At 37.7% G+C, this 19146-nt stretch overlaps 1 protein-coding gene across 2 annotated transcripts in view; it reads left to right on the plus strand.

The window, feature by feature from the left end:
* Nucleotides 1–19146, plus strand: part of MED14 (mediator complex subunit 14) — an 81396-nt gene that overhangs the window by 39111 nt on the left and 23139 nt on the right. For both annotated transcript variants that reach the window (XM_080910968.1, XM_080910969.1), the window contains exons 13-21: nucleotides 490–649; nucleotides 3440–3634; nucleotides 4427–4561; nucleotides 5620–5696; nucleotides 12717–12877; nucleotides 12964–13110; nucleotides 14271–14362; nucleotides 15665–15817; nucleotides 16086–16355. In XM_080910968.1, the coding sequence (XP_080767094.1) occupies nucleotides 490–649; nucleotides 3440–3634; nucleotides 4427–4561; nucleotides 5620–5696; nucleotides 12717–12877; nucleotides 12964–13110; nucleotides 14271–14362; nucleotides 15665–15817; nucleotides 16086–16355 (1390 nt within the window). The remainder of the gene's footprint in view (nucleotides 1–489; nucleotides 650–3439; nucleotides 3635–4426; nucleotides 4562–5619; nucleotides 5697–12716; nucleotides 12878–12963; nucleotides 13111–14270; nucleotides 14363–15664; nucleotides 15818–16085; nucleotides 16356–19146) is intronic.

The raw sequence follows: 19146 nt of genomic DNA on the forward strand, positions 1-19146 counted from the left end.
GAGTAGGCTGGCTTCAAGCTCAGTGATCTCTCTGTCTCTGCTTCTGCCTCCTGAGTGTTGGAATCAAAGGCATGTGCTACTACCACCCTGAATCACTTTAGATTTGTTATGAAAGATGTTGAGTTTAGTTTGAGCTGTCTTTAAGCATTAGGAATCTTTCATTTCCTCTGCTAAAGTAAGCTACTACCTTAGGCTTACAGTTCATTTTTCTCACAAATAAGCTAGTCACCAAATACAAAACTGGAGAAATGCCTCAGTGATCCACTGACTAAAATTTTCAGTCATTTTTTTTTGAGACAGTTTCTTTATATTCCCTGGCTGTGCTGAAATTCACCCTGTAGACCTGCCTCTGCTTCCCAAGTGCTGGAATTAAAGGTGTGAACAACCACTGCCTGAATTTTTCAGTTATTCTTTACTGCTCTCTAATTTATTTGTAAATAAGTGGCATATAGTTACGATTTTATAATGTGGCTTGTCTTTTAAATTAAGGTTTTGGCTGGGACAGCAGCGTTGCAAACAATCTATAAAACACCTGCCTACAATAACCACTGAAACGTTGCAGCTTGCCAACTATTCAACACATCCCATTGGAAGTCTTTCTAAGAATAAGCTGTTTATTAAACTTACTCGCCTTCCACAGTACTACATTGTAAGTATGCCATGCATGATTAATATATGTATATAGAAATCGTTCTTGTCTAATTTCACCTGCAAATGAATTTTACTTGGTGTCTGACTTTCATATAGGGATTTTCAACCCAGGGGGTACGATTGAAGGAAGAAGTCAAGTGAGTCTCTGCTGGGGAACGTAAGATTGCCTCCACCTCTCACTGGAGTGCCTCTGCCACAGTGAGGCCTAGCTTGTTGGGGAGGCTTTGTTTACATTAGACAAGGAAGGCTTAGTTTATGATTGGCACTAAGCATCTCTTTGGTTAGATATAAAAATAACTATTATGAAGATTTGGAGATATTTGGTATCAATACAAACTTGTTTGGTTTTAATTGAGCAAGAGTTTGCGAAAATATAGGCTAGCTAAAGTAGTTTTAATTTCTCCTTTATTGAAGGGTTACTCTGTTTTGCTGATGACATTCATTTAGTGCACAATGAGAGTTTTTCTTTTCATGTTTCCATTCTTCCTAGATTTTGAGATGTTTGACTTCATCTTAATTTTTCAGTTTGTTTGTTTATTTGTTTTTGAGATCTTTGAATTGGCTAGAATTTTAAGAATTTGCTATAAATATATTTTCACAATTAAAGAAGTTTCTATGGGCAACTAATATTGTTGACAAAATCTGATGCTTGAAAGTTTTAAATCAAGGTTTCTGCTTGAAAAGAATAGGAATGAATTTTTAAGATTATCAGTTGTACCTTTTAATTATATTATCTTAAAGTGACACCAGGACCAGCTGATTGAGTTAACAGGTTAGTGACATGGACTTTATTAAAATCCATAAAACACCACATGTAGAAGTAGATTTGAAGAGCTATGATTTCAATTCTTTGTGTGTTGCCTGAGCTACATGTGAGGTGGTAGTGGTGAATAACCAACCTGTGAACATACTTAGAACTTGGTGCTCAGTCACACCAAAATTAAAATTGAAGTAGGTGCATATTCTTTAAGTTTATGGCTTTATTTAGTTTCAGTGAATAGCCAGCTTTTAGTGTCAGTGTCCTGGTAATAAAACAAAAATTTGTTTCAGTGGTTTTGTACAAACCTGAGTGTAGGTCATTCTCCTTCTAAGGATTTGTCTCTACATTCATAAGTAGAATAGTAGCTACAGCCATAGCCATTAAGAAGAGGATAGGAGCCTTTAATCCCAGCACAGCAGAGGCAAGCAGATCTTTGAGATCTCTGAAATCAAGGCGAACCTGGCCTACATAGCAAATTTCAGAACAGCCAGGACTACACTGGGAAACTGTCTAGAAATAAAAATAATAATAATAAAAAAAGAATTGCTATGTATTTGATTGCCTTTGTTTCTTTATCTTTTGTCATTCACCTCTGTGTGTTACAATGAGAAAGAGTGAAAATCTGTGCTTTTTGGTCTTTGACGTTTATTATTTGGGTAGTACAGGAGATTGATTCCATGAAACAACACATGCTGGGCAAGCATTTACCACTGAACCCTTCTTTATGTCTGAATACAAGCTTTCATTAACTTGCTGAGTTAGCTTTGAACACATCTTTGTAGCAAGGCAGGCCTTGAACTTATGTGTGTGTTTTAGTGTTGATGGTTTCTTTCATGTATGTTTGTGCCAGAAGAGAAAATTTGATCCCCTGGGACTGGAGTTATATATGGTTGTGAGCTGCCATGTGGTTGCTGTAAATTTAACTCAGGTCATCTGGAAGAGCAACCAGCGTTCTTAACCTCAGAGTACTTTCTCCAGCCCCAGATCTTAAAATTGCAATGTTCATGTTTTGTCCTAAATACCTGGGATTAGAGGCCCGATCCACCAGGCCTGAAACAAACTTTTATATTTTTGTACAGTATACATTTTGGTATGTGAATCCTGTTCTAACCTCTATCTCAGGAAGGATATAGATTTATCATGACAGTAAGTGTCCTTGTGCTCTGATTTTTAGCTAGATGTTGACATTTGTAAGATGGCATAGTGAATAAGGGAAACTTCTTGGTAAAAAGAAACTGTGACATGGGGCACTAAACTAAAGACCAGTTGTGCCCACAGTGACCACATTTTTAGTTGAAAACTTGGGGTTCAGCTAGATGTGTTGGCAACAGGGGTTTATTCCCAGTCTGTGGGAGGTGGAGGCAGGAGGAAACAGCTCAAAGTCAGCTTGAGCTACTTGACACCCTGTCTCAAAAACAAAAATGAGGATGTCTTTCCCCTTGTTTCCCCATGAGAGCTGGGTCAGGCCTCTAGTCCCACGTGTTTGTAACTTGGCTATAGTAATTGAGGTTTTAGGGTGTATTCACAGGTAAGGGAGCTAAAAGGGCAATTTAAAACTAAAGGGCAATAAAAAATTTAAAAGGATAACTTTAGAGAAGACCTGGTTTGCTTAGGTATTTTTTTAATTGGATATTCTCTGCATTTACATTTCAGATATTATCCCCTTTCCCCAATAGTATCCCCCTCCCCCTCGCCTCCATGAAGGTACTCCATCTCCCTCTGTGCGAATTCATTGGTTGGTGTTTTCCCTGGGAGCTGTGGTGGGTTGGTTAGTTGATAATTTTGTTCTTCCCATGGGGTTGCAGGCCCTGTCATTTCCTTCCGTCCTTTCTCTTGCTCCTTCATTGGGGTTGGGTATTTCTTTTTCAACTTACAACAGGAAATATGAATGTCAGGGATAACTAATGGCATTAATTTATCTCATTTCTCGTGTTTATTGTCTATAGTCCACACTTGATGTAAGTTGTACAATGCACAATGGTTCTTATTTTACTGGGTCTCACTTCTTTCTAATTTGGGTCATTTTAGGTTGTGGAAATGCTTGAGGTTCCTAATAAGCCCACACAGCTATCGTACAAGTATTACTTTATGTCTGTGAGCACTGCAGATCGTGAGGACAGCCCTGTTATGGCACTGCTGCTGCAGCAATTCAAGGACAACATCCAGGACTTGATGTCCTATACAAAGACTGGGAAACAGGCCAGAACTGGTACCAAGCACAAGGTATGCTTACAAAGTTAGCACAGAATTGATCACTATTAATGTTTTGCAAAACCCTTTCCATTTTACTTTATTAAAAAAAAACTTTTGCTACTATTTTGGTTTTTCAAGACAGGGTTTTTCTGTTTAGCTCCAGCTGTCCTAGAGAACTGGCTCTGTAGATCAGGCCGGCGGTAACCACACAGATTCTCCTGCTTCTGCCTCCCCAGTGCTAGGCTTACAGGTGCGTGTTTATTGCGCCTGCTTTAATTATTTTTAAATGGGAAAGAGCTAGATATGGTTTTTAAGGCACATAGCAGCAATGAAACAGTTATGTACATTTTTCTTAAAAGGCTTCTTCCTATTTTGAGAGTAGAGGTGTGTGGATGGAAGTGGAACCCAGGGCTTCGTGCACTGTAGGCACACTCTACCGCTGAGCTCATTTCCAGCCCTTGTTGAAGACAACTTTGAGCCTTTGTTTGTCATGTTACCTTCTTTGTAGTCCTGACTAGCCTGAAACATACCATCCTTCTGTTTTTGCTTCCTGAGTATTAGAATTATAGATGTGTACTTTCACATTTGACCAAATGCTTTAGTTTGAATTAATAATAATAATGATTTGCCACAAAGAAACTTGCTAAGCACAAGATATTTGCTACTTAGTTACTTGTGTCCATGTTAGGATTTGTTGGTAGCCCTGTGTTGGGAGGTCACATTTGTTTGGGTTAGCCTCAACCTTTGTTGTAGTGCTTCCATTGCCTTAGTGAGTTGCAATCACATGTAAATTTTACACAGTTTTTAAAAATTGTTTTCTAGTTGCCTGATGACCCATGTCCTATAGAATGCAAGAAAGCCAAACGATCAGGAGAAATGTGTGCCTTCAATAAAGTTCTAGCTCACTTTGTCGCTATGTGTGACACTAACATGCCGTTTGTAGGACTTCGATTGGAGGTAAGTGAAGTAACAACTTTTTATTGGATTTTGGTTTTTTTTTTTTTTTTGAAAAGGGGTCTTAATGTTCAAGACCTATGCTAAGGATAAGCTTACATTTCTTATGTTTCCGTTTCTACTTTCCCATCCTAAGATTCTAGTGATATGCCATCATGCCTGCAACCTTCCATTTTCCCTTATTATTGTTAAGACTTTGTATGTGCATTGGTGTTTGGCCTACTTGTATGTCTGTGTGAGGGTACCTGATTCACATTTTTGTTCTCTTGGATCTTAATAATTTCAGTTGCTTATAGGAGTATCCCCTGGGGGTAGAAAGAGAATAGGCACATGATTTTGGGGTAGTGTGATGCATTCTATTAATTACAGTCACTCTTCAAACTGATGGATAATATTAAAACATCAGCTCATTTTCTGCTTATAATAATGTGCCCTGAGTTTTAAATAACTACACGTAATCTTACTGGAAGTGTTTTTCTCTTTATGATTAACAAGTCACTTTTTTGAGCTATTCTAGACTTAATTTCCTCCTGAGTGTGAACTTGTATTGTCTATTCGGTCATCAGCCAGCTTTCTAAACATCTCTTCTTCCTGACCCTCTAAGTTAGGCTAGACAAATCTGTGGAACAGGGTATGTAAGAATCCAGTCATAGAAGTCTTGTCATGGTTTACTGAGGGCAAGCCCATCCCTACATGTGCCTGACATTCAGTTTCATTTTGATCAAACAGTAAAGTCAAAAATAAAAGCACTCTTCATTTTTAGTTACTTCATTTGGAAGCACTTGAACTGATTCTGATTTACTTTTAGCTCATAGCAAAAAATGGGTTTGTTTCCTGAATTTTGAAGATTTCTGTACTGTGGAGATTTTCTTTTAAGATAAAGACCAAAGCCCTTTTGCCTTGCACTTGCTTTACTATAGTTTCCAAGAAACTCTAATAATATAGTCACTTTGACAAAGACTGTCTATAGAAGAGATGGGGTCAAAACAGATAAAATGCAGAGAAAAGCTGATTTCTTTTAATTTAACAGTTTCCTACCCCTGTGCCTTTTCTCATTTCAGTTGTCCAACCTGGAGATACCGCACCAGGGAGTGCAAGTGGAAGGCGACGGCTTCAGCCATGCGATCCGCTTATTAAAGTAAGACTGTGCTCTTTGTCTAACTGCGCCACATGCCGCCTTCACACTGCTGAATAGTTCCTCTCCTATGAAACAACATAAAGCAGAGCTCACAGTGTATGTCTTAAATTTCTGTGTAGAATTGCTGAGGTCCAGGGGAGGGTTTTTTTTTCCTTTTTCTTTTTCTTTTTTTTTTCTTTCTTTTTTCTTTTTCTTTTCTTTCTTTCTTTTTTTTTTTTTTTTTTTTTTTTTTTTTTTTTTTGCATATTTGGTAGCAATATAGCCCCATCTGGCATTTGAGGGTATCATTTGTTCAAAGGCGGGCGCTCTACCACTGAGCTAAGATCCTGCAGCTTGAGGGTATCATTTGTTAAACAGATAATTTAGTCATGTAACTGTTTCAGGCTTGATTTTTCTAAGGCCCTCCAGGATGCTTTGGGTTTGCATAGCAGGGAAATGTACGCTAGTTCAAAGTCAATGTGGGCATTCCCAATAAAGTGTTGTAGTCAAACTGAGAATTGAAAGAGTGATGAGAATTAGCCAGAGGAAAGGAAAATGGGGTTTCCTAACCAGAAGAATGAACTGCTAATATTAAGGGCTGGAGGTAAGAGAATGCTCAGCATGCAGGACTGAATGTTGAACAAGGCAGGAGATAAAGAGAGAGGAACACAAGGGTGTAAGCTGGAAGGGTTAAGCCCATACATTTTTCTGTCATTTAGCAATGACCTTATCCTAATGGCACTGAGAAACCATCATAAGCTGGACACTCTAGCACATTCCCCACAGTATTTTCACAACTATTCAAGGGGCTGATGCCCGGGGATTACAACCAGTTTGGACATTAGAGTGAGATGCCCATTTTAAGAAACAAAAACGACACAAAAAGAAGCCAAAAGATGATTTTAAGTACAAACTGACATCACTAGACAAGTTTTCTGGAAATTGAACCAAATATGCAGAATAAAGGAGAATGAGATTGAAGTGGCACCAGTTGTTGAAGTGGTTCATTTACAATTGCTGTTAGTTTGGACTAGGGTATGTTCCTGTAAGGACTTAGGAGATAAAATAGTTAAGGGATGGTGATTAGGTAGATTTCAGAGGAACAGGGGAGGCAGTGAGGACACATATTAATTTTGTCCTAGGCAAAAGATGGGTGATGGTTTATAAAGTAGCAGTGTGAAAGGACTTTTCTAAATTTGAGGGGCCTACATATCCATTGAGCAGACACAACTGTGTTTCAAGCTCAGGGCAACAAATTTGCACAGGTGACAAAGTCATTATCCCAGTTGTTCGTAACTGAGTTGAGGTAGCAAATTAGATGAATAGGAATGTGCAAACACATGGAGTTGGGTGCTGGGCCTGGTGGCACACACCCATAATTCAAGCATTTAGGATATGGAGGCAGGAGGATTGTCATGAGCTTGCTTTCAGTCTGAATTAGGTAGTGAGATACTGTCTTAACCTCCCAACCTGCATACATACAGAAGAGGTAAATCAAAGATGGGCATAGGGGTTAGTTTTAAATGCACAGAGGATAAAGAACCAAATAATGCTGGAAAGTATAGGTAGTGGGTGGACAGGTGAATATGAGAGTTAAAGATAAGGAAGTGTCATAATGAACCTTAGTATTTTGCACATTAAAAATTAATGACACTTGGTAAAAGGGGAACTGTTGATCTAATTTACTTGATAGCATATTTTCTTCATATACATGTGGACCTGTATCGATCTTCAGCAACTCATAAACCAGGTTTGTTGAATTCCTGTGATCTCAATACTCAGAGGGTGGGAAAGGGAAGGTTGGTTCAAGGTTTGAATTGGTTTGCATAAAATATAGATTACAAAATCAACAAGTTCTATTTGGCCACACAGATTAGTAGATGATAATAACATTTGAGTTTTATTCTTTTTAGTTTTCAAAATCTTTAGAAGCATCTTGTCAACATTTTTCTGAGAGCTTTCACATTTTGTCTCTGGAACCCCAGGGCTTGAGACATGTCAGATGAGCTAAGTTCCAGTTCCCTTTCTCCTTAACTCAAGCAAACTCTGAAGTGTCCTGTCTAGGAAAGATGCATTTTTCTTTTCTTTTTAAACTTTATTTCATAATATTTAAGGAAATCTTTAATTCTTTTTTTCCCCTCTATATTTATAATGTAAAGGGAAAATACAAACATTGATAGACTTTTATCTTTTAAGTTTTTCAGTAAATGATAACATGGTAGGGTGATTGAAGGGAAGAAGCCAAAAATAACAAGTATCTTTATGATTTATTAATAGAAAATCTTATACTGATTAAGTAAAATTTTATACTCATAATTGTTCTAATGCATTTGATTTTAAGCATTTACTCCTAGATGAATTAAGAGAATGAGTCAGACTTTTTAAGCTCTTAAGTTTGGGCACATTTTCTTCATTTTGCAGAAAATATGTTCTGTTCTTATTTCAACTTTAGCTCTTAGAAAACCTGTTGAGCAGGCATAGGGAATGAAAATATTGGTTATATCACAGTAACTTTCTTCAGATGCTCTGGTTCACTGACCTTGACCCTTAGCACAGATGAGGTAGGGGACACATGCTGAGAAAGGATGCTCATGCTGCTTCGGTTTTCACCTGAACTCACACTGTCTCAGGCATGGGTAGTTTTTTCATACTTTAAAGAGCTTTTCCAAGGCCTGGCAGATAGGGATGGCTCTTTCTTACAGGTCCTGGGAATTCTATTTCTACTGCATGTGCATGTATAACCTTTAGAAAACCTTTCTTTTTTTTTCTCTGTCACACTTGGATGCTAATTTTACTTGTAGCTCCTTTAGCAACCTCTCTGCTTGTCAAACATTTTAAAATTTTATTTTTGGAAGTTTTCAAATAAGGTTAACCCTCTTTGTTCATGAAATAGTTTCCTCAGTTCCCATTCTGGTTATTTCATCTGCATGAATGTCTGTGCACTATGTGTGTGTGCTCTCATGTGCCCAGTGCCCTTGAAGGTCAGAAAAAAGCAGTCGGCTAGAATTATAGGCAGTTGTGAACTGCCATGTGGGTGTGGTGAATTGAACTTAAGATCTCTGGAAAAGGAACCAGTGCTCTTAACTGCTGAGCCATCTCTCTTGATCCTCACTTCTCCATTGTATATTTTACAGTAATAGTTTTATCACATTCCTTTAGAGAGATCTGATTTTATTTCTTTAGTACTGTAATCATACTGACATTATCAAAGTTAATCCTCTTTCAAAAGTCTAACACTAGCAACAAAAACTAAAAATGGCAAGGTGCTCTCTCAGAGGTCTGCTCTAGTTGAGAACTTAAATTGAGTGAACTCTTACATATTTCCAAGGTGAGAACTAAGGGAAGTGTACGTTCTGTGGTTTCATTTTCTGTCCGCATGAATGGGATGAAAAATTACCTAAGGCGAACAGAATACATGCCTGATTTATATTCTCAGACTCGAGGTGAAATGTCCAACTGAATTAGCCACTTTAGAGCTTTCCTAAGAATGGCTGTTTTGGAAGGATTGAGACTGTGCCAATTGAAAATGATTCATCAAACATAGCTGTGGTGATTTGAAAATGGTTATCTTATAGAGAGTGTCAGGGTTGGGTTCCTTTTTGATTAAGATGTAGAACTCTCAGATCCTCCAGCACCATGCCTGCCTCGATGCTGCCATGCTCCTACCTTGATGATAATGGACTGAACTCCTAAATCTGTAAGCCAGCCCCACTGAAATATTGTCCTTTATAAGAGTTGCCTTGGTCATGGTGTCTGTAAGTTAACTTCTACATTGAAACAACATAAATTTGAATGGATTATGTGGAAGTCTGGTTTTAGAGTTTTCTTTAAACATCAAGTTCTAGTTCCATTGCCCTGTGCCAGGCAAACACTATAACTAATGTTTCCAAATAATCAAAAAAGGGGACAAAGTAGGTATATTCAAAATAATTTTTGGAGAGTTCTGAGAAAACTGGTTACTACAAATTTAGATTGAGCTATCTATAACAGGGTACACTAAATTCCATTCTCAATCAGTTTGTACTATGCAGTTATTATTAGTCTTAATGCCAACACAAATCACAATTTGTTAAAAGAATCATCCTCTCCCCTGGTGTGTATGTCCTTCCTTCTGTCTCTATGTGTGGGTGTGTCTGCCTGTGTGTATGTGTTTGGGTGTCCCCCTATCCATATTTACATATTAAAATCTAAACAAACATCTACATACAAAGAAAGGTTTTTCTAGGAAGAATTGATAGGAAGTGCTCTGGGATATTCCAGATAGTATAAGTCTCTCCACAGCAAGGTACTGGACTAAAGAGAAGGCTCACCGGGTAAAGGTATCTGCCATCAAGCTTGTCTCTCTCCATTTAATCCCTAGGATCCCCACCATAGAAGGAGAGAATTGACTTGTGCAAATTGTCCTCCAACCTTGACACATAAAACCTTGGCAATGTATACTTTTATTTACAAAATAAATAAAGCTTTAAAAATAAATTATTTTAAAGCATCATCTACTTCTATGATAGTAACCTGTTCTCACAACAGTACCAATAATTGGGCAAAAACAATAATATCGTTTGATTTGGCACCAACATTACTCTCCATTATAAGCAGTTGGGCATGAGAAACCAGTGATAGGGTTAAATATTTTCAGAAATGGCTTGTCCAAATACCACATAGTGAAGTACCTCATCCACCATGATTGTCTGGCTCTGACTGACAGATTTTATTTTGTCTTCATGTGGCTCCTAAACAACACCTGACTATTAATATGGATGGGAAGTGGCCTTGTGGAACAGAATATCTGTCCCATCTACCAAAGCTGTGAGTGAAAGACGAACTTCCAAACATTGCCATCTCAATATGTTTGTGGACTTTGATCATAAAAGCTACACATACCTGGGTCATTTGTTTCACAAGTTCTTTTTAATGTTGCCATCTATTCTGGGATTTTTGCCCTTTTGTTTGTTTGTTTGTTTGTTTGTTTGAGGCAGTAGCATAGTCTAGTCTAGTCTTGAATGAAGTAGCATGTTGATTCTTTTGCCTCTTGGTCGGTCCCTAGGATAGGAATTGAATTGCCCTCCTCGCATTATAAGGATGTGATGGAGCCCTACTTTTGTAATGCATTTTCTGGGTGGAACTGTTTCTTTTCAGTCTTATTTCCCTACAACTGTGCTACATCCACAGGGTCTTATGTGAATTATAGATGCTCAGGCTGGGCTGGAATATGTAAGTAGCTGAGATTACATCCACACTTGGGCCCCCATACCAACTTACGAGAGGAGTCATGTTGTCTGGGGAATGATATGCCTTTTTATACTAGTACATATCAATAGTTAGGTATCTTGTACAATTTGATTTTTTTCACCAAGCACTAAAGTTTTATAAGATGTGGAATTAGCCCTATACATCTCCACAGATAGTAGAAGATAATGCACATTTGATTATTTTGTTACAAAATTTTGGCCTTTTCACAAGTCCTGTGCTAGGTTGTGCTTCAATATTTACCATCTTTCTGCTGTATGGCCCATATGTTTTTCTTGGTAGTGAAGTAGGTTTTTTTTTTTTTTTTTTTTGTATCAGTGTTTATTACAGGTTCCAGGTAGTTTTTACTGGTTCCTGGATGCCTTGTTCTCCTTCAGGCAGGCCTGTGACTTTCTGGTTCCTTCCATCTACTTTCTTACCTGTCCTCCTTTCTTGAGGCTGCTGTTCTTGTCCCTGCCCTCAGCTGAGAACTACCAGTGGGAGCTCAAGGAGGCTTCTGCGGCTGCCCTGGAGGCTGCAGTGGACACCTGAATGGTGCTGCCCACCGGGAGCCACACACTCACATTTGCTCTGAACCCTCTGGCTCACGCTGCCTGCCATCTCCATGGGCCTCACCCCTGTCCTTGTCTCTCTGATATTTTTCTTTTGGGCTAACTTTATGTGGTGATGCTTTGGTTCCCACCAATTTTAAAGCTCAGTCAGCTTAGGCATGAGGATTGCTGCATGTTCCAGGCCTGCCTAGACTATAGAAAAATAAAACAACAAAGTTAAAATCTGCATGTTGAAGAGAAGATGTATCGATAGCTTCAATTGAGAACATTGCAATACTACATTTTAGTGCAATATATTTTACTTTTGCTGTACTTAATATATTTAGTTTTTGCCACATGCCAAAAAAAATATTTATTACTGTTTTTCAATTCCAGGTCAGTGGTGTTCTACATGGAGGTGGAACAGTTTTACACTTTAAGGAACATTAAGGGCAATGTCTAAAAATACTTATCATTACCTAAGGAATCGGGGTCAAGGGGCTGGAGAGATGGCTCAGTGGTTAAGAGCACTGACTGCTCTTCCAGAGGTCCTGAGTTCAAATCCCAGCAACCACATGGTGGCTCACAACCATCTGTAATGGGATCTGATGCCCTCTTCTGGTGTGTCTGAAGACAGCTACAGTGTACTCATAAACATAAATAAATAAATTTTAAAAAAGAAATAGGTGTCAGAAGTGCTATTGGTATATAGTAAATTGAGACTATGAAGGCCCGACACATTCCCCACAATAAAGAATTGCCCAGTCAAAATTAGTAATATTGCCAAAACCAAGGAGTACTATTCTGGGTATTCTGAATAAGAAAACTGAAACAAGTTTTTATATTTCTGGCTACATACATTTTAGTGTTTTTGCCTTGATAGGAATAATTATAAAATCTGAGATCTAATCTGTGAATTGAGAGATGCTACATAGTTGATATGTCCCCTGTTACTTTATCTATTGAAATTCCAGCTAAAATATATTGTCTTGTATGATGTGAGTCTCCAATGCTGTAGAAGGGAAACAGAAATCCACTCTCTGGGCTGGGAGTTCAGGGTATGTGGGAGTGAAAATGAGAATCCTAATATAGGTTGATTATATGATGTGGGATAAATATTACCCGTTGCTGGGAACTGTTGCTTTGTGGAAAGTATCTAGAAACCATGTTGGATCAAAAGCTCTGTTGTCATACCCTGTCATTTTTACTTTGTGCTTTGTCTTTGTGTGTAACATACATTTCACATGCTGTCCTTCATCACCAGAATTCCTCCCTGTAAGGGAGTAAGTGAGGAAACACAAAAGGCCCTGGACCGCTCTCTTCTCGATTGCACTTTCCGATTACAAGGGAGAAATAACCGCACATGGGTGGCAGAGTTAGTGTTTGCAAATTGTCCGCTTAATGGCACTTCCACCAGGGAGCAAGGTGAGAACTTTACACACTGATTTTGCTTATATCTATATTTTTAAAGTATAATTACTATTAATTAGTCTTCTCTTCTGATTTTTTAGGTCCATCCCGACATGTTTACCTGACATATGAAAATCTGTTATCTGAACCTGTTGGTGGTAGAAAAGTAGTTGAAATGTTTCTTAATGACTGGAGTAGCATTGCCCGATTATATGAGTGTGTGTTGGAATTTGCACGTTCTCTACCAGGTACACGAAATAGTATTTCTTTTAAGTTAAAAGTACCTCCTTCATGTAACAGAAAAAAAACCTGTACATTGTTAAAGAATATAGTCAAAAGTCTATCTAAGGAAAATTGTCTTCTTTACCTCAGTGTATAAGTGTATAGTCTCTTCTCCAGTGAAAATAACTGGTAAGTGTCTTTTATTTTTAGAAATGTGGTCACACATACAGACTTGTGAGTAATATACATTTGTGTTATAGTACTCATCTCCTGTTCAAATGCAAGCTAATAGACATTGTGCTGTGTCAGCATGCCACCACTCTAGAGGACCTGAGAGAATGGAGCCAGTAAAGTCTCATGCAATAGACAACTTCATTGAGAGCATCGTATAATTTATGCTGTTAGCGTTAGAAAGTGTCACATGAGTAAAGTATACAATTACAATAGAAGTCACATGTACCAAAACAAAGAGGCACAGAAACAAAGAACAATAGTCAGTTGTAATGAATAATTTGATGTATACTTACTCTTACGTGCTACACCTAGGAAGGGCACACAAGCACTTTTCAGGGATGATTCTGTGTTTTTGAAGACATTGAGGTCATAAGACGCTTGTCTTGTTTTCTTAGGTATTTAATCACAAACACTCAGAATTTGCACACGGCTCCATTCTTAAACTGTTACTAGCACAGGTAAATTGCACAGCTAGTTAGGAAATGGGCATCCCCTATTTTACAGATGACAAAAACATGTTACAGAGACTTTGCTGGAAGTCATAGAGCTGAGGTTGGTGATAGCTTTTGTTGGCATAAATTGATAGCAGAGAAGGCCAGGACAGAGAAAGTGCTTTGCAGTATCAGACACTGTGCTAGATAGACCTTTTTCATGTCTCACCTGCTCTCTTCTGGCTCTCCATGCTTTTGATTTATGCTACTGCCTTTGTAAACAAACTTCTGGCATTGCACTGGGGGCCTGTAATCATGACACTTGGTGGCTAATTGCACAAATAACCAGGAGTATATCCATCACCCTTAGTACATAGAGACTCTGAGGGAAAATCTGGGGTTCAGAGAGACTTTATCACAACCAAATTAGGCATATAATTTGCCAAAATGCCCTGTTTTTTATACCTGCTTTGTTACAAATATATATGTCCTATCAACTCATTTTATTTGTTTCTCCTTAGAAATACCTGCTCATCTAAATATTTTCTCAGAAGTTCGTGTCTATAATTATCGAAAACTTATCTTGTGTTACGGAACCACCAAAGGAAGCTCAGTAAGTAAATGAATTAAAACATGAAAGTTCTGGGCACTGGAGAGATGGCTTAGTGGTTGTGGGCACTGTCAGTATTTCCAGAGGACCTGGATTTAATTCCCAGCCCCCATATAGTAGCTCACAACAGTTTGTACTCAAAAATCTTACTTTTTGACCCAGGCATACATGCAAGCAAAATACCAATGCACATGAAATAAAGTAAAAAATATATATATATAATAAAAATGGAAGTTCTGGGCTGGAGAGATATCTCAGAGGTTAAGAGCACTAGCTGCTCTTCCAGAGGTCCTGAGTTCAATTCCCAGCAATCACATTGTGGCTCACAACTGTGTGTAATGGGATCTGATGCCCTCTTCTGGTGCGTCTGAAGACAGCTACAGTGTACTCACACATTAAATAAATCTTAAAAAATAAAAGTTATTTTCTTATTTATCTTTAAAAAATTTTAAATTTAAAACAAATGAGTTTCTAGGCATTGTGGTTTAGAAAAGACACAAAGAAAACTGACTTAAATGAAGGCTCAAGTAACAATAAATTTTGAAATGCTTTGCTAAAATAAAAGTATGATATATGCGTAATTCTCTAAAACTGAAAAATTATAGTGTCTTTAGAGCATATGATTTTGATTGTATTTTCTTCACTGACTTCAATTGAGATTCATTTCTGGCTATATATGAATGACTTTGGTTTGAGTTATATGAATATATCCTTTGTTGGTATCTTAAATATACTCCCTGTAAACTTCTTTTTCTTATAAATACAGTCAGTTGGGAATAAAGAAAGGACTCAGTGATTGAGAGGCTGTTTTGGCCTCATTGAGTATCCTGCTTGGGTTCCCAACAACCATCTGTAAATCCAGTTCTAAATCCTTGGGCACTAGCCATGCATGTGATACACATAGAGCTTTATAGAACACTTATTCTCGTTTCTCTCTTAGACACTTCCATAACAAGTTATATCTGAAATTACTAGTAACTGAATGAACATGTGTTTGAGGTAGCTTCTTTTATAACAGTGCTCCTTAGTTGGTGAAATTGAGAATATGATTCTGCAGTTGAATAGAAAAGGAAACCCTGAAGTTTTTTCTTTAGTTTATATAGTAAATGGGAGCTGATATACTTCAGCTCATCGGTTCTGTTGATCTATATCAATATCATATTTGGAGTTTGGAACCAAACTTTACATTACTCGTTTTTACAAAAATCTCTTTTCAATGTTTGCTGATTTGTATTTTTTCATGTTTTTTTTTATCTCAAAAATGTTACTTTATAATGTATTCAACAAGTGCTCTCTTTGATCTAGATTAGTATCCAGTGGAATTCTATTCATCAGAAATTTCACATTTCTTTGGGAACAGTTGGCCCAAACTCAGGTTGTAGTAACTGTCACAATACCATTCTCCATCAGCTTCAAGAAATGTTTAACAAAACACCAAATGTGGTTCAGTTATTACAGGTAAGTAAATTCACTTCTCTGCCTTAAGATCTATTAGTCGTGGTATGTTAAATAAAATATTTTAAGTTATATGCATTTGTCTTTAATGGTTAAGATGGATGCTTTTGTCTTATGTTTTAAACACTGTCTGGAGAACTTAATTAAAGTGATCTAGTCCATTTCAAGAGAAAGGTTTCTAAAATGTCCCAGAATGCTCATTTGTGACAGTGAAACATCAAAAGTTTTCAGCAGTTACATGGCAATTGAGTGATCTCTCTGTTTCTTTTAGGTTTTGTTTGATACTCAGGCACCATTAAATGCCATCAACAAACTCCCTACTGTTCCAATGTTGGGCTTGACTCAGAGGACTAACACCGCCTACCAGTGTTTTTCCATATTACCACAATCATCCACCCACATCAGACTGGCCTTCAGGAACATGTACTGCATTGACATATACTGCCGCAGTCGAGGCGTTGTGGCAATACGGGATGGTGCCTATAGTCTTTTTGATAACAGCAAGTTAGTTGAAGGCTTCTATCCTGCACCAGGATTAAAGGTACACATTTCCTTGTTTGATAATAATAGAATAAATGAATGTAACCTTAAACAGTTTCTCTGAGGGAGAAATGTGGTGCCATTAGGACTTAGCAAACACGAAAGTTGGTGTATCTTTTCTGCAACTTCATTTTGGAGGAGCTAGGATTTGCATGAAGTTCTGTGTGTTTGTACATGAAATTCTGGGAAGCTCCTTGTTTCCTATTTTTGGTAAGATGTAGTGTCACATTTGCTTATTGGGATGATAAAGGAAGACTTTTGACATCCTCATGAAAGGTATTTGTGGAGTCAAATAGTTCTAAAGGCTGGTTTGTAAAACTTCCTTCTCCTCCTGGTGTGTTCCTACTCCTTACATAACCCTGTTTTCACTTGTGAGGTAGCTTCAGGTTTATATAGCCATATCTTTGTGTAGCAAGATACACTGTCACTTGTGAGTAATTCTCGCTGCCAAAAAAGAGGATTTACAACTTTGAAAACTTGGTTTTATATCCTCTTCCACAACATAAAGAAATATATTGTTCTTTCTACTGATTTTTCAATAAGGTTAGGTAGCAGTTGTCATTCCATAGTATTTTTAGTATTCTTGTTCTGAAGATACACGATGTTCTTTTGGTCCTACAAAACAGCAACTACACACATGCACCTGCACAAATGTGCTCTCACAGTTCTTCATGCAAACAGACAAAAACCCTAGTCAGAACAAGGTTGGAGGGAAGGCATGACAGCAGGAGCTTGGGGTGTGTTGCTCTGTTGTGCTCACAGGAAGCAGAGTAGGTTGCTTTCTTTTCTTTTCTTTTCTTTTTTTTTTTATTTAGTTCAGTACCCCAGACCTCAAGCTTATAAAGGATGCTACTCACATTCAGGACGTGTCATCCCAAGTCATTTAAATTTAAACCTCTCTGGAACCATCCTTAGAAGCCTACCCAGAAGTTTGTCTTCTGTGTGACTCAATTTCCTCATGCTGACGTTCAGGTTAACCATTACAGAGCCAATTTCTCTCTGTTACATCACTTTTTTGTTTTTGTTTTGTTTGTTTTTGTTTTTGTTTGTAGTGAGCTTTATATAGTAGCTGTCTGGAACAGGTACCCAGGAGATTGGCTGAAGTCCATGGCAGAGGGTATTGGATACCTTGTATATTTGACAGTAATTTTGTTTTACCTTCATTTAACTGATAGTGCCTAGCTATAGATTTTAGGCTATGAGCATCTTTGTAAACTCTCTGAAGCTCTGCTGCCTTGTTTGCTACATTGGATTGTGACTGGATTGAACCTTGTGTTTTCAAGTAGACTCTTCTTATCTGAAAACAAACCCATCTGCTTTTGGGAAAGTTCTGTGCATGCTGGCTTCTTTTTGATTCTCCTTTGTTTTCTGTTAGAATTTTCTGATAATTCTGACGATCAACCTCATAGACTTGGCCTCTGCTTTACTTTGTTCTGTGGTATACATAATTGGGCTTTGGTGGAGGACCGAGGGTAATGCCAGTTTCTTAATCATTCTGTCTTACTTTCTTAATGTCACTAACCATGGAGCTACTTGATGTAGACTGTTGTTTGTCCTTTCTTAGTTTTAGGTCTTTTGTTGGACCACTGTGGATTTGAAGAGATGTAGTGTATCTGTTTCCCGATTTGCAAAAGGTCGGAGAAAAAGAAGAAAACTGTCTTCTCAGCTTTAAATATATGGTCTTTAATACCCAGTTTAAGGATGATACCCTTTTTCTGGATTCCTACTGGAGTCTTCCCACCTACACAGAGCTCCTCCTTTAGACATTAGTGATGCACAGAGCTCTGGGACAAGTAATGGCAATTTGTTTTATTCTTTATATAGTTTTTGTTTTGTTTAATACAGATGTATGTTTGGTGTTGTAGAATTTATTTAAACCTAACCCAGGGTTTCTGCCTATCTTTGACCATTTAGTTCTAGGATAAAAGACACACACAACTTTTTTTTTGTAATAAACCTTAAACAGTACAAGGTACCCACCCTGTATACTATTAGAATCTATTTTTCTATCGATAACCCCGGATTATAATTTACAACTTACTATGTATCATTGGGCTGCTTTTAACTCTTAATTTGCAGCCCCCGGCCATTTTTTTTATGGCTCACCTAACCCACGGCGGTTTCTTTCTCTTCCTGCACCTTCTTTTCTTCTGACTCCCAAGCCAATGAAACCTAAACCCTATGTCTCTTCTGCTCAGCTATTGACTGTTGGCATCTTTATTTACCAATTTGAAATAACTTGAGGACAGGGCTCCTTGAGGTCTTCAGGTCTTGGGAGCCCAAACTTAGCATTATAATAAACAGCAACAATTTCCCTCTTTGGTTCAATAAAAGGCTGCTTTTTTCTCAGATATAAATTAAATGCAATCATAATAATTATGACTATTATAAGGTACATTACATTATGCAATTTAAAGTATTTTATCATCTATCCTAACTTAATGAGTTTCCAATTCTGTACCTCAATCATCTTTGATTTTAACATCTTCTTAAATCCTAAACAATTTAACTTTCATTATAAGACTGGAACTGTCTAGCTTTTAATCCCGTCAAGATTTAAGAAGAACTAAATATTTGAGTATGCAGGAACACAGCTTCCAAAGTTTAAACAGTTGACAGAGACAGCTGATGCTTTGGACAGTCTCCAACAATTTCTTAGAACATTGGAGAAACTCTCTTCAGGCTTTTGGCCCAAAACATCTGACAGACCTAAAGAGAAGTAAGACTTATGAAGGACCAGTTTACCCTGCCTCGGAAGAGCTTAGCAGCTGACTATCCTGTGTCTTTTTTGG

This window comes from Micromys minutus (genome assembly GCF_963924665.1).
Source record: "Micromys minutus genome assembly, chromosome: X".
NCBI lineage: Eukaryota > Metazoa > Chordata > Mammalia > Rodentia > Muridae > Micromys > Micromys minutus.